This window comes from Camarhynchus parvulus, chromosome 2, assembly GCF_901933205.1.
Source record: "Camarhynchus parvulus chromosome 2, STF_HiC, whole genome shotgun sequence".
NCBI classification, from domain to species: domain Eukaryota; kingdom Metazoa; phylum Chordata; class Aves; order Passeriformes; family Thraupidae; genus Camarhynchus; species Camarhynchus parvulus.
Genome location: NC_044572.1, coordinates 42807179 through 42831690, shown reverse-complemented (window position 1 = coordinate 42831690; position 24512 = coordinate 42807179). Strand labels below are relative to the sequence as shown.

The following is a 24512-nucleotide window of genomic DNA, read 5'->3' as shown; positions in this document are numbered from 1 at the left end:
GCTTTCCTTTATTTATTTTTGCTTTCCCCTCTCCCCGAGTTGCCAGGAGGAGTCAATTGTCTGCGGCGATCCCGGCGGGGCCGGTGCCGGGAGCCGCGCGCGGGTCGCGAGGCGCGGCGCGGGGGGCGGGAGGGGCGGCGCGCGGGGCGGGCGCGGGGCGGCGCGAGGCGCGGGCGGCGCGGGGGACGCGGGCGGGAGGCGGCGGCGGCGGCGGCGGCGGGGTCGGCGATGGCTTTCGAGGCGCTGGCGGAGGCGGCGGAGCGATGGTGCGCCCGCACGCCCTTCCAGCTCATCGCCGCCGAGGAGACGGAGCGGCGCATGGACTTCTACGCCGAGCCCGGCGTCTCCTTCTACGTGCTCTGCCCGGAGGCCGCCTGCGGCGACAATTTCGTGAGTGCCCCGTGAGGGGATCGGGGGTCACGGGCGTGCGGGGCACCCCTCGCGCGTCTGCGGGGCCGCGCGGGGAGCGCTCGCGCCGCTCCGGGACGCTCCGTCCGTGCGGATCCCCGGAGCCCGGCGGGAGCACCCGAGGGGGAGCGCCGGGGGGGGGCGGAGGACGGGGCCGTGCCCGGGAGGGAGGGATGCGGTGATGGAGGGCGGCGGGGCCGGGGGGATCCTCCCACAATCTGCAAAATGGAGTCCGCTGCCGGTGGGGGGGCGGCCCCGCGGGCAGGGACACCCCCCAACCCCCCGTTCCCCGTCACCCGGCCCGGGGTGGCTGCGGGCTCCGGGCGGGCGGGGAGGAGCGGTGCGGTGCCCCCAGCCCGCCCCGCGCCCCGCGGGCGTTGCAGCTGCCGCTTTCCCCCGCGGCCCCTCCATCCTCCCGGGGTGCTGGGGCTGGGGCACGGCGCGGGGACGGGAGGACTGGCAGGGCTGTCACGGCAAATGGAGAATGGGCAGGAATAAAATGGAGTCAGGATGACAGGAGGGCCGCGCCCCCCCCTACCCGCCCGCCGCTCCCCGGGCCCGCCGCGGGATCCGTGCAGGTGCCGGCCCGGCGCCCCCGCCCCGCCGCCCCTCGCGGAGTTCAGCGCCGAGTTTGTGCGGAAAAGGCTCCGGCACCACAAGCCCTGTCTTTGGGAAGGGTCGGGGGGTGCTTTTCCCCTCGGCCAGACCCTCCCGGTGGTGAGCAGAAGTGCAGGAAGAGTCACGGAAAAGCGGCGCCTCGCCACGGGGTTTGTAAGCTGCCAAGTGCCAGTTAACTTCAATGAAAGGATTTTGGTTTGCTTATTTTAACAAAACAGCTCCTAGCACCATTATTGTAGGAATGTTGTAGGTTCTTCCATTCACGAAGCAAGTTTCATCCCTCCACTTGCTTGACAAATGTTCACTAATTCCCTTTCCAACAGGTAAGTGGGGAATGAGCCCATTTGACAGATGGGTCCGTGGAAACAAAGAGCAGTGGAGTGACTTCTCCAGGAGCACAGATCCCAGCGAGCAGGACATTTATTTATTTATTGTGTCGAGTAGATGGTCATGCTGAATTATGAAAGAAGATGTCTGGAGTTTAGTTATGCATCTGTCCAGGGATTTGTGAGACGTTCAGATGTAGCAGTGGGGTATCTCACGATGTGGATTCTCTGAGTCCTCTGTGGGAATAGCTCTGCACATCTGCCTTCCCAGCATCTCTGAGCCTGTCAGACCCCAGTGCTCATTGCTCTCTCTACCCAGAAGGGGCCATGCCTGCTGCACTCCTAAACAGGAATACGTATGAATCCAGTGCAGCACTAGGCTAAAACTGAGGTTGAACATTAATTATATTGGAAATGGCAAAGAAAGTCCATATATTTTTCTTAGACATGTATTGTTTCTTTACATACTGCTCAATAATTGAGTGAACTCTTTCATACAAAGTCTAGTCAACTTCAAAAAAAAATCTTAGGCAGCTTCAGACCCTATTCCAATGCTGGCCTATTTTTTTTTTCCGTTTGAAATTTTCCCTTTGTTTTTTTTTGAAAATATTTTCATTCCAGGGTTGGTGTGGGAAGAACTCCCTGCCCAGAGTCACCACTACTAAAATGGAGCAAAGGGTCAACTCCTGTCAAATCTGGAACATAAGCAGTGGACAACTAGAAGTGATGTTTTCTTCTGTCTTTTCCAGCCTTATTAGTTGAGGCACTTTCTGTAATGCTAATACTTTTAAGACAGGCAGATAGGTGTCATTCTTAATTATTTTTCTTTAAGGAGATGGTGTTTCTTTAATATGATTAAGACCCACTAATGATTAGATTCTCCAGCATCCTGTTTCCTTCTCCTAGTGCACTGTGGGACTTAATTTCTTCTCCCAGCTTGATTATCTTGGTTTTTTCCAGTCACTTTCCTTTTTTTTTTAATGTTCCAGATTATAACTTTGCTTTCTGTGTGCAATCAGAGGCTAAAGTTTATTTTAAGGAGACTTAATACAAGCCAAGGGACTGATTATCATTTGTGCTTTAAAGCCTTGTTGCATGGCTCCTTTAACACAGTGTGGAGTGTGAAAGTGAGTAAATATAAACAGAATTCACAGTGACACACTTCACAGCCTTCTTGTATCCTGTGCTTCTTATAAAGGAGCCTCGCATTTAATAAGCATCTGATGCCTGGTATTCTTGTTCTTTCTTTACGTCGTCATTTCATAATGATGTGACTTAAAAAGCTATGTAGGAGGTGCCAGAGAATTCCATGATAACCCGCTTGTGAGGAGGAAATGATGAGCATGATGCACTTAAAAGGAAAGAAGAGAGGAGAAAAACTTGGAAAGATTGCCAAGATGCAATCTGGGGGAGAAAAACACTGAATTTTGTCTAACATCAGAGATCCCACATCATATCAATCTGATAGTTTTCATTTCCTGAAAAGATATCTTTAGGCTAGGCTTTTAACATGCTAGAGATGCAGGAGACCCATGTAGATACTTGTTGGCATTTTCAGTACCACCTGGACACTGAAACTCCAAATCAGCATTTTAGATAGCTGAACAAAGTACTCTTCAGCTCCTGATGATCTTGAGGTTCTCAAGAAATTAATTTGACTTGTGTAGCCATAATCGAGGAGAAAGAGGGTTGTGATGCTATTCTTTACAGTCTGTCATTTGTTTTGTCACCATGTTATTACTGGTATTCAAAGTAACTAAATAAATAAAAATGTGATGCCATCTTGCTGCAAGATTTCTGGAAAATATGTCAGGAAATAAATAAAAATATGATGCCATATTGCTGCAAGATTTCCTGAAAATATTTCAGAACAGAGTCAGCGGGTCTGACTATTTTACACAAGTCAAATTATTCCCATAAATAAAAAGTTTTGCTGTCATGCACAACAAGTGGGCTGCTTAGAAGAAGGTGGGCCAGCGAGTGATTCTATCATCTAGCTACATTGAGTCATCTAAAGGTGTGAGGGAAAGCAAACCCCTCCAGATACAACCCTATTGATTTCTCAGCTATGTGCTGTGTGTAGATGCTGAACTAAATAATTCAGCCATGATCTTTGGTGGAAATTAGTGGCTGTGTGCTTTTGTAGTGACACAAAGCAAAAGTGAGCAAAACTGGGCAAGCTTGGAAAACAAATACTCTGATGATGGAGTTAATATTTTTTTAATTGCACAGCCACAACCAAGCACTGTGGTCCACCAGTTTGCCAGCCCCCACCTTCTCCCACTGCAGAGAGATCCTCAGGCATCAGGTTTTCCAGGAAAAGCGTCTCTGTATATACAGCCTTACTGAACTTTCTAAGCAGGAGCTGAATCCTGAAATTACGTTTGTTTTTATTTTGAAAGGCCAAAATTCCTTTTGCAGGTTCCTCTGGAGATGGGTGAGTCAGTGCTGAGAGAGTTCTGCGCTGCCTGGGTGCAGTACTGAACCACCACAGAGAACTGTAGATGCAGCTGAACCAACAGACATCACAGCCCTGCTCTTTATTATGGTTGAGGTTTTTGAGGGAGAAGATTAAATCAGCCCATTTCTGAATGAGATGTGTGCACTAATGGCACGTGAAACTTTTCATAATGCATTTGTTACTACAGTCAACATTTTAAATCCTCTGCAGATGGGGAGATTTTTGGAATTGTTACTTGCTAATTGTCCTAAGATGCTATGAAAAAAATGCTCCTCAAAAACTCAGTGATCAGGTTATTCTCTTAGGTTTTCCTCTTGTGTTAGGTCATCTTCCTCTGCCTACTGCTGATGAATTCACAGTGGTGTCTAAAATGTGGTGCAGCTTGAAAAGAGATTGTAAAAATACAATAGGACAACACGGGGTTAACTTGCCCTGGGGAACGAACCAGCAATGATTTATTAAAGGGCAGGGCCTGATTTTCATTTATGTGGAAGCTCCTGTTTATAGCTCTGGTAGTCAAAAGAAGCCACAATTTAAACAAGAATGAGGATCTCAGCAGTCATAATTGTTTTATATATATAAACAATTGCAACAGGTTTGGCATGAGCCAGGAATTGCCAAGCTGCAACATTCAGCTCCGACGTTTAGGAGTAACCAAACAGTTATTGCTAACCCCAAGTATGAAGAAATCATGGACCAGACTTCCAAAACCTTCTCCAGAGGCTGTTTTTAAAGCATGATTTGAAAGTGTTCATTTGGTATTTTGAAGAGGGCTCATTTCAGTTCACTTCATGTATGTTCTGCCTTTTTAGGCCATAGGAATCACAAAGTGCAGACTTTTTTTCTGCTTTTTTTTTTTTGTTGTAAACAGAAGCCGAGATTTTGTTGTATATTTATAGGATTACAAGGCCCATGACTCTTAAGATGGCATGAAGGATCATGAGACTTGTGGTATGTGTGTTTGAGAGTTGGCAAGACTGTAAAGAACTTATTTTTATTGCCAGAATGGTTAAGACATGACTCTAGTTATATGGAAAGAGCAGAACCTACTCAGTAATGCAGGGCTCTTTTCATAACAAAACATTTCACTGTGTTTATGCTTGTAAAGTGCAACAAGCAGCAAAGAAAATGTAGGTCAAGTGAGGTTCATAGCAAAGCAGTTACAGGTTTTATCTTAAAGGTGCAGTTTAGGTGATGTCAAGTACTGTTTTCTTTCATTAAGTGCAACACTACGTCCCTGGCAGGTACTCACCGCTGAAAAGGAAGGCAATATGCAAGTCTTATGCTAGGGATTGAAACATCTGTCGTTTTGAGTCTTTCCCTGAATGTTAGTTAAGCTTTGGAGAGATCCTCCTCTTCCTTGTTTAAGCATAACCTGCTGTTTATAGCAAGTAAAAAGGCACTCTGGGGAAAAGAGCTGCTGTGCAAAAAGAGAGGTACAAGAGTCTCAAACCAATTTGGCAGTATTGCACTTCTCTGTGTGCCAGGCTGCCTAAGACAGTTCCATGCACCAAGTTTTCAAACAGAAGGTGTTTAAGATGGTGCATTGGCTTGTGCCCTTGGGCACAGGAAGCATTGTTGTCTGGGTGCTCCCTCCTTTGCTTGCCAGCTCTGTTTCAAACAACCTCCTAGCAGCAGAATAAACATCAATTTTGAGGGAGGCTTTGAGTGTAAGGCTGGAGAACCAGCATCTCCAGAGCAGGAGGGTCTCAAGTGTGTTTAAATGTGCCTGCCTGGAAGGAGAAGATTGTGTTCCAGAAGGAGTAAATCTCAAAGCAGGGTAGGAGGCTCAAAGCGTCAGGATGCTGTGAGTGTCCAAACATCTCTCCTTGGCTCTGTGTCTAGCCTGCAGGCAGATTTTGCATCTTTTCTTCTGCATCGTGAGAGAATTACACATCAAATTCCACCTCCAGGGTCGCATCATATTTGCACTAATGCCAGAAGACAAAGAGATGCTTTAGCTCTTCCTGAGGGCTTCACTGCAGCAGATGATGCAGAAAAAGAGAAAACCCAACATGACTTCCAGGTCTGAGCAGGGCTGAACCAAAGCACCTTTATAGGTAAAATGTGTGGGCGCCAAGTGTGTGTACACTTCACGGCTGGTGCAACCATGAGACATTTCTGCTTCTGGATCGATTTCCCTGTTTTCTGATGCATCATGTTAATAAAATCCAGGTACCCCCTCAGAACCATGTCTTCTGAAAGAGCCTGCAATGTCTGTGCCCAGGGCGGGTCTGAACTGCAGGAGGCTCGGTGTACTTTGGCAGATGTTTACAACATGTCACCTTATAAAATCACATGGAAAGGTTGGCGTGAATTCCTGTTAATGCCTTTCCTTTCTTGTGTTGCTGTTGGCTTTCAGCACGTGTGGAGCGAAAGTGAGGACTGCTTACCTTTCCTGCAGCTTGCACAGGACTACATCTCCTCCTGTGGGAAAAAGACGCTCCATGAAATATTGGAAAAAGTCTTCAAATCCTTCAGACCTGTAAGTGCTTTTTTTCTCCTTCTAAACATTGACAGTTAGCTGTGACTTTTAATAGGACAGCACTGGATAGGGCAAGATGTTTTTTCTTCTCCAGAGATTTACATCTCCAGTTAGCTGCCTGGGTACAGGAGTGTTAGCACATAAACTAGCATCAGGCAATTGGAAATTGTTTCTTGGAAGTCAGCTGCCTTTTTATTTCCATCTCTGTGCTTGAGAGGATGAGATTCCTGTGTGGGATGGCAGGCCAACTGATGTGTCAGCTGGTGGCAGCGGGCAGGGGCTCACATCCTGCTGATACAGCTCTGACTACAAGGAACGGGATACGAGTCAGCGCCACGGGACTTTATGGCAGAGTTGTTTCCTGGCACTGGAACTGGAGAGTTTTGCAAGGATATGGACAGCAAGAGTAAACCTCTGGGAAACCAGAAGTACGGTCTCTCCTCAGGGTGGTTTATTTTATGATTGGGGTTTTTCCCCCCCAAGTGATGCAGATTTTGCTATTAGGATAGTTGCCACTTGGTATTTGCACACACTGGTTTGGTCACTGCTTGAGAAGAAGTTGGAAGAGAAGCTGGGTTTTGTGGGAAGGGGGGGCCTGTATTTTCCTGTTTTGCTGCTACTCAGCTTTCTCTGTCCTTGTTTAGCACTAAGATTTGTGCCAAAGCCAGGATTTCATCAGGGTGAGGTGTCTTAGGCTGGCCATTGTCCTTCATTTCTGCCAAATACTCCTTTTGCGTGTTTAGGGCTGGCTAAGGGCTTGGTGCAAAGCAGGGGAAGGTATGTAGCCAGAGCCATTCTCCTGTCATGTTCATGAGAAAGTTCACCAATGGATGTTTTTATACTCAGCTTTCCCCTCCTGTCTTTTTCTGGCTGACTAGTTGAGAGGACTGGAAATGTATCCCAAGTATTTGGTGTGAAAAGGAGGGCCTGGAGCACCGATATGAAAACACTTGCCCTCCCTGTGTTACACCCTTGCACAGATCACCACAGCTGGTCGACATAAAAGAGCATCGTTTTAAAGAATCCTTTGAGAGGCTAGAAATAAATAGAACAGATGCACACTTTTCTTAGAAAGGGCTGGAAATCTGATCTGTCACTACAGCTGCTTGTAATTGTGAAAACATGCAAAAAATATAATTATGCTTTCCGGAATAATATTGGGCTCTGAGATCTTCATAGCTGTCCTCTCCTGCTCAGGGAAGCTGTGCCTTTGATGAGGACCTTCCATTGGTTTAACTAAGGAGGACTTAAAAAAGACTTAATTAAATTGGTACAGATTACTTATTTCACTTAAACCACATTTATTCCAGCATAATTTAAGTTACTGAGAAATTGACTTCAGTCAAAGCAAGTTGAGCTACTCTTCAGAATAAAAAGGTTGAAAGCAAGGGGAACCAGTATGCTGATGTATCCTGAGCCCTTCATTAATACATCACATTTCACCTCATGATCCCCACAGCTGACCGTACAAAATGATGCTAAACTAGAATGTGTCGTTTCCAAAGACACTGACTCTTGATGTAGTCTTCAGGTGACTTAAAGGATACAACACTGCTGGGCACTTTTTCTTCTCATGGCTAGTTACAGTGCTCTGAATAACTCTTTTGTTTACAATCTGCGTTTTTCTAGTTTTGCTTCCTAGCTGTTGAATTTCATTTTGCTTTTGTTTGCACAAAAATGGTGTCCTCAGTTGCCAGAAACCTCTTTCAGACTGTAATCAAGTACCTCTTCATTTTCTCGTGGTTGTGCCACAGATATTAAGTTTCTCAGATTCTCCTTTCACCCAATATTGAGAGATATGCATCAGCGTAAGGGTTTATCATTTGAGGTATGGCTGTGTGTAGACAAGTCTAATTAAGGAGTGTATTGACATTTTTTCCTAATAGTAACTATTAAAAATAGCATGTACATGGGAGGAAAGATTTTAAAACTTGAATGGTGTTACAGTAGATGTATGGAAACAGTTACTTTGCACCCTCAGGCCTTTCCCAGAACAAAACTGCTTTTCTTTGAGATTGGGAAATTATTTCCTTGGCATCACTTCATAGTGTCTCCTGTCCTTTCTGAACTGGACCCATTTTACTAATGAGACCACCTTGCTGTCAGCTTCAAGGCAACAGTGCATTTGCAGGGCATTTCTTCTCCTCTATCCCAGCAAATCAGCTGACAGAGACCAGTCTGCAAACTCCAGTGTGAAAAATGATAGTTCAGGAAAAAACTGCTACTGAAGGTCAGACAGGGCTTTTCTGAAGTATCTGGTGGCTCTGGCTCTCAGTCTGGGGCACTGGGGACCAGGTTTTTAGCAGGTTCTTGCTAAGCGCTGTAAAGCACCTTCTGAAAGTCTTCTCCATTTTGGTATTCCCAGTAGACATCTTTGATTATTAGACAGTTCTGAAATTCTTTGTTGGGGTCCTTTGAAGGGGAATATTTAGAAGAAAACAGTGGCAGCGTATCTGCAGCTTTCCATGCCGTTTTGCATAGCATGAGCGTCTGCCTTCCCGTGACTGAGGGCTCCAAAAACAACTTTTTCCAGTAACTCAGCTCAGCCCTGCTCTGCACGTTCATGATAACAGCCCAGCCGTGTCTCCACGAGCTTGCCCTGGGGCTGTGGAGTGGGAAGGGACTGGCTTCTCATGCTGCTGGGCCCTGTGTTTTGGAGACAGTGAGAATATGAATGCCCAGCAGTTGGCATCTCTCTTAGTGAGAGACAGAGAATTCCCTCTGCTCACCAGTCTTCCCTAGGCACAGAAGGCAATGAGGGTGCCTAGGTCTACTAGGTCTAGGTCTACTCACTGCTCTCAGGCATTTCTCCCTAATGTTTTATGTGCCTAAACACAGTGCCAAGCAGGATATTTAATTAGATGAGGCTTTTAAAAAGTGCTGGTTTGCCTGCCACAACTATCCACACCTCTCAAGGTGTTTCTTTGCTGAAGGTGATGAGGGGCATGCTCTCTCTACCCATTACTGCCTTCCTGGGTCGGTTTCCACAAAACTTTGTGATTTGTCTTATTATCCACTTCTTCAGGGAGCATCCAGAAGTGCCAGACACCACAAAGGTACATGATATCAACCAATAGCACTGGGCTTAAATACTGTTATTTGCCTCAGAGCATCCCACCTCCTTCTGTGTTTTGGTCTCTCTGGTGTCGGAGGTGCCATGCTCTGGTGCTGCTAGGTGCCCATGCTGATGCTTTCAAGCATATCTGTCTGGAGACATAGTCCTTCCCACAGGGATTCAACAGAACTGTATAGCATCACATGGACTGCTAAAGCTCAGTCTTGTACATGGTTTATTTTTTCAGTGTTTTTGGTAAGAGACGGTGTCACTCTGATTCCATGAGTTAGTAACTGAGAGGTTGTTTGTGAAATCAGGGCACTTTGAAGGGGTTAAGAAAGACAAATATAAGAAATGCCTGAAGGACATCACACCAACTGGCAAAGTTTGCAGGAAACCAAGGCATGAGTCATGCAATTCAGCAGCAGATTCCAGGGGTCCTACACTGAGCTCATCTTCAGCCTGGAAAGCCTACATCTGAAGCGAAGAGTCTGCAGTGTAAAAGCCATTTATTCCATATTCACTGTATTCATGCATGTCCCATGACCTCTCCTGTACCTCCAGATGGGTAGTTTGGCCAGCAGAAATAAATAGCTGTCGTTCAGTCAATGCTGCTGGTTGTTACCCTCCCTCCTTCCCTCCTTACCATGCCCCTGACCTCCTCCTAAGCTATGCATCCCTGCCTGGCAGTTTTGGTTCCCCTTGGCTTTTCTGCTGATGAATCAGCTCTCTCTTTTTACAACACCTTTCTGTTTTATGTCTTTTCTCTTTGTATTCCTCTGCAGTTAAGTCCTTTCAAGTCTGCCGCATAGCTGATACTTCAAAATATGTAGCAGCTCTGGACTAGAAGCAGAAACTAGTATGTGGGAAAGAAGATAAGGGAGTCAATCTAGGATCAGCCCAGGCCATCTTCATCATCTTACTTTGTCCTTACCTTTTGTATACCCTCCTTCTGTTTTGTCCCAATGTTTGTAGAGCTCCCTGCGCTTTGGACCCTGATCCTTCCTTCATGTGTTGAAGGTGTGGGCTGATTTGTCACTGCAGTCCAGAGAGCAGTAAGGGGTTAACAGCAGTGAGGGGCCACCATAATCCTGTGGGAAGCAACAGGATATGACACCTAAAAGCAAGACCTGCATGGTTGAGGTCCTTGGTGGCTTGGAGGGTCATAAAATGTCTGCGAGAGAATAAAACTGCATCTCCCTTGGAGAAGAATCCCATCCCATCCCACCCCACCCCCATTCTTTCTCTGTAAAACCACTAAAGCCTACAGCATCACTCTGATTTACACTGCTCCCTCTGATTTACACCTCCGGGGAAAGAGGAGCTGGATTTCCTGATGGCAAAGAGAGAGGGGATGTGTGAAAAGCAGGATAAGCAGGATGTACTCCCCATCCTTTGGGATTGTGCGTGTGTTTGGAGTTCTTGTGGTGCATTTTGTGTTTTCCATGCTAATTTTGCAGTATAGTATCCCATAAAATGAGGATTCATGTGACTCATTTCCTTGCAAATCAAAGAGGAATTATGACTGGAGGTGGGGAAAAAAATGCAATCAAAACTCTTTCTGCCAGGTGATACAAACAGGAGTACAACACTCACATCTAATTTGAATATACCAGATTAGTTTATCAAAAATAATACTGGTGTATAAGAAGGTCTAGAAATAGTCCTTAATTTTGCATTTTGAAAATTGAGTATTTTAATTTTAGCTTCAACACAAAATAAAACCCCCGCATCCTGAAAACAAACTCAGCAGTTCATGTTCAGTTAAGCATTTGATTTGAAAAATATGTATGCAGAAGGAAAAATTACTTTGTTCTGCTCAGAAAACAAAAACATTTTCCATTTGGGGTCTCTCCGTAAGTATTTTTAAAATGCGAAGGAGGGGATTTAGTCAGCAAATTCTCCTTCCATTTCCCTGCTGAAGAAAGCCTGTAACAAAAATCTGATTTTCTCCCAGTGACAGTGAGGAATACAAGCTTCACTGCACCCAGAAGCTAATTCTGTGCCTTTTATTTATGTCCACTGAATAATTTTGAATGTCGATCACAGACTGAATTAGTTTAAGTCCCTGAAAATCTGCCTCATTGCAGCCTTCTCATTTCCATGCTCTCACCTAAAGAGTGTCACCCTCCTCGCGATTTTTCTGAGTTTTGCCTCTTTCAAGAGCTAACAGCTGCATCACCAAAGAGGGTGTTACATGCATCTGTGCTTCTCTTCCAGCCCTGGCAAGCTAAATACATGGTATTCTCAGTAATGCCGGGCCTATGATTTTGCTTTGTGGCTATTAATAGCTATTAGTGGAGGAATCTGAGATTTCCACAACAGATGCTTTATTTTGATTGTAATTTGGTTTATCTGTCTTCCTGACTTCTGTTGGCGTGGCAGCCTTTTGGGGGAGAAGGGAGAAGTTCAAACATGGCTGTTTGCTCTTCTTCCTCTACCGAAGAGGTGACATTGCAGTGGTTGGAGCCATCAGGTGGAGGCATCCAAACATTGTCCAAGCAAGATGGACTGGCAATTGCTTGCAAGCCCAAATCTAATTTGCAGAAGTTTAAAGGGACAGCATTTCAGTGGAATACACAGTAATTCTTACTGCAAGGGCTTCACACAGCAGGTGAGACTTTATCTGGTGTGATGGAGTGAAGGCTTCAAGAAGAGCATTTGACCTGATGGGTTCTTTGGGCTTTTAGGGACTCCTTGCCTATTTCACACAAGGCAGTCCTTCATGAGGATGTTTTCTTCTTTGCTTTTATAAGGCTGACAAAAAACAAACATAAACCAAGACAACTACTGCTACAGTATTATCATGGTTCTTTCTGAAGTTAAACCACTGCCAAGTCTAAACACTCAACAATTCGTAATGTGACCTCAGGGAAGAATGTGAAGCTTTTTGCAAGTCCTTTGTTTTGGTTTTATTTATCTTCCGGTCTCTGAGCGCTTAATTTGGTGTGAGGATGCATTTTCAAATCTTTCTTTATCCCAGGAGGGAGAGAAAGAGAGTCAAGCTCATTATGCAGTACTGTTATTCCAGGGTTTGAGGTTTTTAAGAAGTGCACGTAGGATTTGTGTGAAGATTTGCAGCAAAGCTACACGAGTGGGTAATTCACTGTTACACAGTATTTTCTCTTCTTTGTAGTTACTTGGGCTTCCAGATGTTGATGATGATGCATTTGAAGAATATAACGCAGATGTGGAAGAAGAGGAGCCAGAAGCCGATCACCAACAGATGGGTGTCAGTCAGCAGTGATTTTCTGAGAAGCTATAAAAAAGTTCGGAAGCCTTTGGTACCAGGTGGGGTCAGGTGGTCCCACGTTAGCCTGTTTGAATTAGCACATCACAAGGGGATATCTGGCTGCCAAGATAAAAGTTTTACAAAAAATGGTTTTAAAAAAAATAATAATAATCCGTGATGAGCTTTGCTAAGAAGTGACCTGAATTTTGCTCCTGCTTCAGTGGGTTTTCTATGGAATTGTCTTGGTAGCATTCTGCCGTTATCAGTCTAGAAGTAGTTTTGTCGCTGACTTGTCTCTTCGATTTGTGTTCGAGAGTAGTGTTTGCTGACATGAATGTAGAGTACTGAGAATGTAGGAGGCATGTGGGGAGAGTCCTCACCCGTGACCTTTCCAAGGAAACCAGCGCAGAGAGCAAACACCACCTGCGCTTTTCTTTTTAGTTCAACAGCTATAGGTTTTTGACAAAGTACCAAACGTGGAGAGACTTCTCCTGAAAAACAATAGTTTAGTAATGGTTGGTGCTGCAGAAGTGCATATGAAGGCTTAACAAAAATAATGGGATGTAGGAAATCCAGGGGGTGTCAGACATATTGATGTCATTTCACTGACACCTGAGTTTCCAAGTGCTGAATTAATACCTGGGAATAACTGGCACCAGCAGCACACATTATAACCAGCCCTGGTACTTCGACACCGTATGATCCAAAGGCAAGTGCTGCTTTCCTACAAATCAAGTAAAAAATAGCTGTCGCCTGTCCCACTTCTGCATGACAACTAACTTTAAGCTTTGCTGGTTTTGATACACTGCCAAATTATTACTCAAACCTCGTGGCATTGTGCATTAGAATCATGGAATCATAGAATATGCTGAAATGGAAGAGACCCGTCAGAATCCTCGAGTCCAACTCTTGGCCCTGTGCAGGGCACCCTAAGAGTCAAACCATGTGCCTGAGAACATTGTCCAAATACTTCTTGAACTCTGTCAGGTTTGTGCTGTGACCAGTTCTTTGGGGAGCCTGTTCAGGTGCCCAGCCACCCTCTGGGTGAGGAACCTTTCCTGATAACCAACCTAAACCTCCCCTGACAGCTTCAGGCCATTCTCTTGGGTCCTCTCACTGGTCATGAGAGTGAAGAGACGTGTAGCTTCCCCTCCTCTTCCCCTCCTGAGGATGCTGAAGACCACAATGAGGTGTCCCCTCAGTCTCCTCCAGGCTGAACAAACCAAGTGACCTCAGCCAATCCTCACCAGGCTTCCCTTCCAATCCCTTCACCATGCTTTTTGCCCTCCTCTGGACACTCTCTAATAGTTAAATGTCGTCTTTACATTTAGGCTCCCAGATCTGCCCTCAGCACTTAAGGTGAGGCCGCCCCAGTGCAGAACAGAGCAGAGCAGAGCAGGACAGTCCCTTCCCTTGCCTGGGTGGCAGTGCTGTCCCTGATGCCCCCCAGGACATGCTTGGCCCTCCTGCCTGCCAGGGCCCTGCTCACTCACATTTGGGTTGCCATCAGCCAGGACCCCAGGTCCCTTTCCACAGTGCTGCTCTCCAGCCTCTCATTCCCTGGTCTTTACACACAGCCAGGGTTGTCCTGTCCCAGGTGCAGAATCTGGCACTTGCCTCTGTAAACTTCACACAATTGGTGATTGCCCATCTCTCTCTGCCCTCTAGAGAGTTGACAGCTCCTCCAATACTTAGTGTCATCAGCAAACTTACTTAGTATTCCTTCAAGTCCTGTGTCCTGGTTGTTAATGAGATGTTGAAGAGCACAGGGCCAAGGATGGAGCCCTATGGAACCCCAGTGGTGACGGATCACCAGTCTGATGTCACCCTGTTCACTGTAACCCTTTGTGCCCAGCCTATGAACCAGTTACTGACCCATCCCATGACATGTTTATCCAGCTGCGTGCTGGACATTTTGGTCAGAAGGATACTTTTGATACAGTATCAAAAGTTTTACTGAACTCCAAATATATGACATCAACTTGCTTCCCTTGATCAGCCAGATGGATTACCTTGTCATAAAAAGAAGTCCGGTTTGACAAACAGGACTTTGCCTTCATGAAACCATGCTGGCTGTGACCAGTGACTGAATTCTACTCCAGGTGTTTTTATATACCTTCCAGAATAATATTTTCCATGATTTTACTGGGCACTGAAATGAGACTGATAGGCCTGTAGTTTCCAGAATCTTCCTTGAACGCAACTTGAATGCAACTCAACACTGAAGCCATAAGGGTATCATCCAGCACCTAGCTCTTAAAATTATGCTGGACCTCTTCCTGGGCCTTTGAGCAAGTCTGGGCATGTACACCTTATTGGAGGGGAGCTAAAATACTGCTTCAGCTGATATAAAATCTAGTGAGGTTTTACTTATCAGGGGACTTGCTCCCCAAGGGGTTTAGTGAGGCTCTTAGTATGAAGGAGAAGATGACCCCTCATACTTTTTACCTGTTTTACATAGTTCCAAGTAACTTGGATGAGTGCCAGAGCGTGAAGATGCAGAGTCTCTTTATTTACTTGCCTTTTGTACTGAAAATACAAGAAGCAAAGGTAATTCTGTTGTAATACAGCTGTTTTCCACGATCAAGAACGATGTTTCTAAATTTACTCCTTTTTTTCCAGTTTTTTAAAAATTGTTAAATGAAGGTCACACGCTTCAAAAGCCCTTTTATACAGAATTAGCTTTATAAAAACAAAGAGTGAACGAAGAGAAAATGCTTGGACAATTCCTATAAATAACTCGCATCATTTTGAAAACCCTGTTGTTAATGATGTTTGCTTTTCAATAGATTTTTTAAAGACTCTTTTTCCAGGGTTACTAAAGAGAGCAAGTTTTCTTGATGGTTTACATTTATGATGGTTTGAGAGATGCATAGCACATGATTTTTCTGTTGGAGGCAAAGATATTCCATAACTGGGATGATGTGTGTTACCGGAGTCTGCACAGAAGTGTCTGCAACACTGCAAAAGTCAGAGTCTAAGAATATTAAAAAAAATGTGGAAGAAAACCAGAGCTTAATGCAACTTTGTACATTCTTTCAGCATGCAGGCATAGACATGGTAGTTGCAGCACCTTTTCTATGGACTAGTGATGTGAGAACTGTGGCAGTTCACTGTATAACACTGTATAGCAGCAATAGGCTTTTTGCTTACTGAAATAAAGTGTAAGACCAGTGGTTTCCACCCCTGCTTTAAGCCCCTAAATTTTTCTTTCCTCTCCAGCTAGGACAGATGCTACAACCTTAAGCAGAGCCTTCCATTGGAAGAACCACTCTCTTCATGGCATCCAACCCTTGGGTTGTGGCTCACACAAGTAGATCTTACGGGGCTGACTTTCCTCTGCTCTGCTGTAGTGCAAGTGAGCAATTTACAGTTGTGCAAGCTGGAGGCAAAGTCCTGCTGTTCAGGTTTGCTGGGCACTTCACCCATTTGTTTGAGGGGCAGGTGGCTGGCACCATTGTGCAGGTGCAGGCACCCCACTCACACCTGCACAGTGAGCTGGGCTGCGAGCCTGGCCTGACTGGGACACAGCCCTGTGCCTTTTACAGACAGGCAGGCTTCCAGCTGGATTGGTCCCACAACCTGGCTCAGCGTGTGGCTGCACAGAGTGCTGGCACAGCAGAGAGGGGAGGGTGCAGGGTGGACATGGGGAGTAGCTGAGGGCCTGCTGCTAAATGCGCCTTGCACGGTGTCAGGGGCCTGTGGCGGAGATGGGGACTGGCTTAAATGCTGTGAGGGATTGACTCCACAAGGCTCAGTGGGAACTGGGCACTGATGGCAGCAGGATGGGCAGGAATTCATTAAATGAGGAAAGACTAAGATCCAGTGCTTGTAATTGCATGCAGGTTGTAATGTGTACTGCACTCTGCTACCTTTCCCTGCATATTGATTGAATTGTTAATGAGCAGTTGAGCATTAGTACAGTTGCAAGCAAACAACGTTGTAAATTGTGTAGATATGTTATTATTATTTTCTGTATTCACTAACTCACTTTTTCTTTGGAATGTCATGTGCCATTTGAGTGATTTCCACACAGACTGCAAGTGCTGGACAGCCAGCCCTTCTGCAGCGCTGTCCCCTGCAAAACTCCCACTGAAGGCAGGGAGATTTTGTTCAGGCAGGACCTGCAGAACGAGGGGATGTGTGAGAGGCTTGGTCCTGCAGAAAACTGAGCACTCTCGTTTCCTCTCACTTCGCTAGGAGCCGAATGTGTTGAGCCCTGCTGCTGAACTGAAGCATGACCAGGCAGCACTGAGAATAAACTGGAACTTTTTACATAGAAAATTTAATTTACATGTAATAAATGTGAATGAGCATTAATATAGAATGTATTTTATCAAAAAATATTGATTCCTTACTTTGACCAAATACATTTCTGTATTACTGTGTTGCTTTTCCATACTTGCGAAATGATGCAAGAGGTGTGGAGCTGGTTTGGTTGTACTACAAAATGTTTTTGTATTTCATTTGTATTTTATTTTTCCCTTCCTCCTACCACATATTGCCATTAGTAACCATTCAGTAATTAATCAGGGGTAGCATGACCCTGTGACTAAGGCTGCCAGACTGAGACACAAGATTTGCCAGCACATGCATAAATGCTTGCAAGCCTGGGTACTCAGTGAGATGTGGGTTTGTAGCTCTGCCATTGCCTTACCCTGAGCTTTAGGTGGGTCTCAGACTGAGAATTCAGGGCAGGCTTCCAGTTATGCATGCAGGCCTCTGGAAAATTTAACAGGAGCAGGATAACTCCCTTGAAAGTCCCACCTTAAGCCTTTTCTAAAAGGGACTGTTAGTATTATTTGTCCAGCACTGTATATAGTGCTTTAGGTCTGTGGGTGAATGGAGATTCACATTATCATTGCCTTTCCTCAGAGCAAACCAGTAATGAAAGGACACAGAAGGGTTTCCCTTTTCCCTCAGCCTTTCTCAGAGGCGTTTCATGCTCTAACTAAATATAAATACAGCAGAGCAGAGCCTCTTGCAGAACTGGTGCTTCTGAATGTGAGTTGCATGAATGCAGTAAGCAGAGTGCTGCTTGGGTGATGAGAAATACATGGGATTTCCATCTGCCAGATGGAAAGGCAGATTTCAGAACTGTGACAAGTGCAGGGGCAAGAATGAGCAAAGCCCCTTCAGAGAGCGAGATGCTGATATTTGTGAGAGAGCCATAGCCATCCTGCCAAGTATCTGCATATTGATGATCATGCATGATCATGCAGTTTAGGAAAAAGCTCCTCTGGACACTACTGAGGCCTTGAGCTGAGTAGTGTTTTCCTGTTAGTGTCCTGCCTGATTAATGCATTGAGATGGTAGAGGGAGGAAGGGATAGAGAAGGCAAACTGAAAAGCCTATTCCTCTTCTCCAGTGTTATGATATTGTGTGAGTTGGTAGGAGCAGCAGTCAGGCTGCAGGAAGCTCCTTTTTTAGGTGTATAGTATCATCTCGTTAAAAGGACTTGCTCATGAGAAAAAAAAAATTGTGAGAGTGTTTTCTCACAGAAACGGGGGGAATAGCTCACCCCTGAGCATGATGACCTGAACCCTTACCAGACTTCAGCTCTACCTCCTGCCCTGCTCCCAGCTCTTTTCCAGGCAGTTTCCCTCCATGCATAGTGCTTTGCCTTTGAAAGTCTCATGCATGTAAGAATGCCACTTTTTCTGGGAATAGCCATAGTTAGTTTGCCTGCATCAGTGACATGCATGTCACTGTGTCCCACAGAAGATGTACTGTGTCATATGGTGGCTGGGGGCAGCAGGGAGGAGTTTCTGTTGCAACATTGCTGGGTAGGTCCCTGCCCTTTACCCCTCTGCAAGGTGGGACATGAGACTGTGACAGTAAAAACGATTGCAGTAACGTTGTGGACATTGTTTTGGAAAGCTGCCATTCAGGACATATTCCCAGCCTCTTTCAGCATCTTTCCTGATCTTTGTCTGGGATCCAGGGGTGATGTCTGTGGCTCAGTGTTAGCTTTAGCAGTGGCAGGAGGTGAGGTCGCGTCCTTAGCCTGTGTCCATACTTCCCTCCTGTCCATCCTTACCATTCTGTTCTTCTCAGAAGTTCTCACTCCCAGGAGAAGGGAAGCATAGGAAGGAGGAGAGAAGCACCTCTTACATCCCACAGCTTGAAGCCAGGTGCATCAGTGGAGCTGCAGTTCAGCACAGTGTGAGTCACACTGTCCTTTCTGTGCAGGGGGATGAGGTGGCATGGGAGATGTGTTATCTCTTGAGGACCCATGAGTGGTCCATGCCAGACAGGGGTTGTGCAGAAGACAGCAGTCGTTCATATGCCAAACCCAGTATCTTTTCACAGGCAGTTATGTCTAGCCAGATAATCCAGTCTCTGAAAATCATAACCCATTGAGACTCTCCAGGTTGGGCATCTAGAAAATGAGACTTGTCTGGTTGCCTTGGTCACTGGGAGGTCTCTGTCTCTGCTGGCTGTTTTCGGTCTGGCCAGAGGACATGGGAAATTGGGAAAGATCCCTTCAGGGGCATTAGCTGGATGCCCCTTTCTGTAAATTGCTGAGCAGAGGCAAATGCTTTGTTTTATGTGTTTAATTCTGGCAGGACCTCCCCTCCTCAGCAGCCTGTCTCTGCAGACAGCTGCAGCTGGGAAAGCTTTGTGTGAGAGCCAGGCAGGAGTGACTCAGGGCAGCAACTCCTAGACCCTGTAACAAGCTGGACTTGATGTCGTGCTTGCAGAGTAACCACGGAGCTGAAGGCTCAGGGGACATCACTTCCAATGCACATATTTAAATAGAGTCCTTAAATTTGGTCCTTAGAGGACAGATCCTGTCACTTTGGGGTTTTATTGGACTTCCAAGACTTACTTGCACTGTTGGTGTCTGATGTCTGTGGCAGGTGGGCAGAAGAAGCCTCTTCACTTAACCACATTTACCAGTTCAGTGAGCCAAATTGTCTTTTACATGATCTGTGTTTGACTCTTTTCTCATTGCTGATTTTTTTTTTAAGAAAGACAGCCCCTGAAGGCACATCTGCATTATTGCAAACCCCAGTTTTTACAGAGCTGTGTAGCACTACACTGTCAGTATGAGCTTGGTCATAAAAAAAATAGATTAACAAAAAGGGCCTTCATTTGTCTACAAGAAAAAAACCCAAACTTCTTTGAACTAGTTATTGCAGAAGCTTGCTGGTTTCATGTAAAATACATTGAACTTTGAAATTCCCTTTCTGTACCAACATGCTGTTGCTCATGTAGGCAAAGATCTGTGGTAACACTGCATGTAAAGGAAGCTTTCATCTTCAGGGGTGGTAGAAGTGTCAGCTCTGGATTTCAGTCAATGCAATTCTTTTGTCAAGTTTTCCTTTACTAATGCAGGGACTAGTCAGCCCTCAACACACCAAGCAGAAATCATGTTGTGCCATGCCATGCCAAGGCTGTCTTTGGTGTGGTTTCCACCATTTTTCTGGCTGGAAGACCTCTCTGTCTTTGGGACTATTAAGCTGTGAAAGGAGTCAGCAAAAGAAATTGCCCTTTTATTCATCACTTTCAGAGGTGTAAGCCTACAGTGGAGCACTGCCTGCCTTCTGATCCTCCTTCCTTGTCCACCACCAAGGTGTCAAATCCAGCAGTGTCATTACACCATGAGCTTCCCATTAAAGAGCTTACCAAACTCTGATGACTGATGGTGTCTTTTCTCTGTGAGCAAAATCAACTCAGTTGTGGATCTGAGGGAGCTAAAACACAGCTACAATGCATGTGGCACAGGCTTGACTTTCATGGGCGCTGCTGGTGCATGGTAGGATAACATTCAGTGTTTATAGGTGTAAGGAGGAGAAAATGATGTCATCTGAGCTTTGGGCACTGCAAAGCCAGCCCTGATGGACCCAGAATCATCAGGTGGTTTGGTTTGTCACGGTCTGAGGTAGTGGATTTGCCGTCAGAAGCCAGGAATTTGTGGTAGATGAGCCAGTATTTCAGACCTCGCAGGTCCTTTTCTGTTTTGCACAGAATAGGGAGACATCTGTTCTAATTAAGAGATATGTAACGATGGTGAAATGAAAATGGTGATTCTGTTCAAATAATTTGTCTCTTTTCTTTAAACACTTCACTCTTAATTGCCACTTTGACATCTTCTCACCCTGATTTAGTTGAAAGAGTCAAGTCAGTTGTTACCTTTTGTCATGAGCCTCTGTGGGTTGACATCTTCCAGCCTGGAAGAGGAATTGCTTTAACTTAGCACTTGCCTTGTATTTTTGGCACTTCCCAGGGCATGAGCACTGAGTAGGAACACACTAATTACATGTCCTCTGGTGTGCCCAGAACCCCAGGCACTGCCTATAAAGTCATTCCTGTGGCTGGTGGAGTGCCTGCCAGGACTGCCTCCCTCATGTTGGAGCATTATCCCAACAGCACAGGCCCCACAGCCTCTTGAGAGACCTTTGCATATGGTGGAAGCTACTGGGACAGTCAGGCTCTGGCTACAGATACAGCTGCCCTTGCAGAAGCAGTGCTGTTCCCAGGCACCTCTTCAGCTGCTTAGAGCCTGCTGCCCTGTCAGCTCTGCTGGATGGGCTTTTGCTTGTGTCAGAAGGTCAAGTGAATTTAAATGGTTTAGACATCAGCTGTCTGTAACATGCACCTCAGCCCAGGGACAGTTGTCTGCAGTGGTGGGGAGCTGCCCCACAAGGTGGTGGCTGCAGCTGGGGGCACTGCCATGTGCACAGGTTTTTTTCCCAGCTCAAGTCTGTCCACACTCCAGCTCTCCAAAGTTATGTCATGTCACACCTTCCCTGGATCAAGGAATTAGGATGCTCTAGAGCTGTGATAGGCTTTGGCTTTGTATCAAGAGCAGGTCCATAAGAGGTGCGCAGTATGTGCTGCCTCTGTTGGCTCCTGCCTAATGCTCTACTCCCCAGCACAGCTGTCCTCAGTCAGCCAGCTGGGAAATGCTGTTACTGCCCTTGGCAGCACCATGTGCTGTTTTAAGGAGCACATCAGATTTTACGTTTTCTTCACATTCCTTCTACTCTGTGACAAGGTTCTTGCTTCTGCCACTTGTTTACTGAGTGATGAAATGCCATAAAAAAGCACATTTAACTTTATTTCCAATGCCTATATACATGCATCTATGGTTTTCACCAAGTAGTGCTGTACTTGTGACACCAAGGCAAGGCTTTTATACCTTTTATTAGACAAACTGATACTGAAACCTCCAAACTCCCAGAGTGCTTCTCCATGCTGAAAAGCAGCAATTACATGAGGCAGTCTAAGAGCAGGCAATATCTCCCCAACAACCTAACCTTTCTTGTGTGTATTTCTTGAAGTATTGCTGCCATAAGGGTGAGATGGACGAGGCAGTGTTGGAGCCAGGGTTTTATTTGCAGCTCCTAGTCGCGCTGAAGAGACCGGGAGTGGGTTGTGTCAGCTGCGTTATCCCCACCGCAGGGCTCCTGAGGAGCCTGTGAAGAAGGGCTGTAACGTGCCACGAGCTTTGAAGCCTTTATGGTTTTGGGTTTGTATCAGTCCCCTAGAGGTCAGCAGAGCCTACATTTTGAAACAGCTCTAGCTGATGGTAGCTTTGCGGGAAAGATGGAAGCAAGTTTGCTGCTGCCCTGTGAGATCCTGCTTGTTCTCTCTGACGATTTCAGCTGTTGCTGGAGAAGGGATCAGGCTGGGGAAGAAAACAATCAGCTCGTGGGCAGGAAGTCCTGCTTTGGAGACAGGCTTTTCCTTTGCATACAGACAGACAGGTTGAGAACCTGAAGCAATGGGGAGAAGCAGCTGGAAGATGAGTGCCAGCATTGTCAAAGCTGCATGGGGCAGTGGCAGCTGGTGCCTACACCTCTTGGCTCCGATGGTACCCGTTCCTTCTGGGATCACAGCTGGACTGTACAGCAGCAGAAGCAATGTCGCAGCAGAGCAAGCTCTGCCCCAGCCATGCCTGTGTGTGTATGCACACTCCAGTGCTGCAGTGGTGTGGCTGCTGGCCACACTGCTCTGCTCTCAGCGTTCACCTGTGTGCACCATGCCACGCTGGCCTCAGCCACGCTGCAGCTGCTGACCAGATGTTACCTCTGATTGCACAGATCCTTGCAATCCCAGCCTACTTCATGCAGGCACTCTTTCTACCTGCCACCCCAGCCGAAGACTGGAGGTGGAGCTGAATTTTCCCTGGACTTTTTCAGCTTCTGGGGTTGGAACGGCACTGTAAGGGAGCCAATCTCTGCCACATTGAAATGACTTGAGGCTGACAAGTAGGTCATAGTCATTCCATGTCTGGTCAGCACGGACATTGTCCTTGCATTCCATGTCTTTGCCTTGCAGCAAGCAGCCCTGTCAGGGGAGACCTGAAACCAGTGCCTGCAGGACACTGCCAACTTGTGCATCACATTTCTCAGTAATGAGAAAATGAGTTACCTTGACTGGACGTGAGCTTGCATTCACCCTACACACTGCTCACTCTCTCCCCAGATACAGCTGCAGGCTAAGTAACTGGGAGTGCAGTTGGCAAAATATGCTTCTTTCTCCCCAGCTTTTCTCCTGGTCGGCATACTCAAGTCTATGGCTGCCTTTTCCCCTATTGTTTAGCTGGAAACCCTCCAAGTACAGCTCTCCATTTTCCTCTGCATCCTTAAGGATCATATGCTCAGCTCTAGTGAAGAGCAGAGACTGGCAGTCTTGGTTCAGGAGGACACATAGTGCTAGAAATGCAGCAGTTCACACAGAAAATCAGTGCCAGCTTTTATGCCTGCACACTGTTTAGTTTTGTTAATAAAAGTTTGGAAATTTTTATTTTGGCTCTTCTTGAAGGTTTTTCTTTTTTATTATCCTGTTACTCCCTGTTTACTATATTGCTTTTTGTTTCTGCAAACCCCTTATCAGGGAAGGTTTTGAGCTGCCTGTGAGTCATGTAGCAGCGATGGGGAGTGGCAGCTCTGGGAGCTGAGCATGTGAGTTTGTGCCCAGCTCACATAACCTCATGACAAAGGCTGCTGATGTGTCACCCAGCTGTCAATGACCCTCTTGGCTGCCATGCCTAGGGTGGTCAGCCAGGTGCTGGTCACATATCTCTTCCTCCATGTGCTCTGGCTATGGAAAGTGAATGCCTTGACCTTGATTAATTCAGCTCTGTTTTTGAGCCTTCTGAAGTCAGTGTAGCAGGCTGCAATAAAATTATTTATGCAAAACCTAAATTACAAAGCACAGACCATGGACCCTTTCTTGCCATCACAAAATATCTGAGCCTGAGGGCATGACAGTTTTATGGATGCAGCAATCCATGAGCTGCAGATACAAAGTGGGATAATGAAATGTTTGCTGAGACCTCTCTAACTGTGCATCAGGACCAGTGCATGAATGTGTGTTTTTCCAGTTCTGCAGGATAGCAAGAGGCACTTTTCTGGGCATCACCGGAGCAAGGCTCTTGCTAAATTCCTTTAGATTTTGTCAATGTACAGGTTTTTGTTTTGTTATGTCATCCAAAAAAAGGGAGGGCACTACCTGCAGAACCGGTAATGTGATCATTAACCAGGGTTCATCAGCACTCCCTGAACTCTCCCAGACAGAGATGAGTATTTAAGTAGGTAACTGGCCCCCTGCAGCATCGCTGCTAAAAGATAGATTGCATTGCAGCAGCAGAACAGCAAAGGCCCCAGGAGCATGCTTTTGTCATCAGCACATAAAAGAGCTAAAGAGGGAAACTGGGGATAAACTTGCCATCTCTGGGTTAGAATCATTAAGGTTCAAAAAGGCCTCTAATTAATCATAGAGTCCAGCCTTTTACCTAACACTGCCAGATCCACCACTAAACAGTCTTCAGAGACACTTAAGAAGTGGTGGAGATAACATCTCAAAACTGGAGTGTTTCTGGAGAGAAGAAAAGTCTTCAGTGTAGAACCCAAGCAGTGAACAGCAGCCACTGCCCCTCTTCTTCCTCCTCACCAGTCCCTAGTGAGGTGCTG

General features: G+C 46.1%; 1 protein-coding gene across 2 annotated transcripts; it reads left to right on the top strand.

Annotated features, from left to right (window-relative positions):
- Positions 1-194: 194 nt before the first annotated feature.
- Positions 195-20222, top strand: MTURN (maturin, neural progenitor differentiation regulator homolog). 2 transcript variants are annotated; one of them, XM_030971177.1, is made up of 4 exons: positions 198-390; positions 6176-6298; positions 12490-12644; positions 15808-20222. In XM_030971177.1, the coding sequence occupies exons 1-3, from the start codon at positions 229-231 to the stop codon at positions 12598-12600; spliced, it is 396 nt and encodes a 131-aa protein (XP_030827037.1). In that variant the 5' UTR covers positions 198-228; the 3' UTR covers positions 12601-12644; positions 15808-20222. The 2 variants fall into 2 exon arrangements, with proteins under 2 accessions (XP_030827036.1, XP_030827037.1); XM_030971176.1 differs by having other exon boundaries at positions 195-390; positions 12490-20222.
- The last annotated feature ends 4290 nt before the right edge of the window (positions 20223-24512 follow it).

Coding starts and splice junctions, on each gene's coding strand:
- MTURN (XM_030971176.1), top strand. CDS start 229: ATGGCTTTCGAGGCGCTGGCGGAGGCGGCGGAGCGATGGTGCGCCCGC. Junction 391..6,175: donor CCGCCTGCGGCGACAATTTC/GTGAGTGCCCCG, acceptor GTTGGCTTTCAG/CACGTGTGGAGCGAAAGTGA. Junction 6,299..12,489: donor TCTTCAAATCCTTCAGACCT/GTAAGTGCTTTT, acceptor TCTTCTTTGTAG/TTACTTGGGCTTCCAGATGT.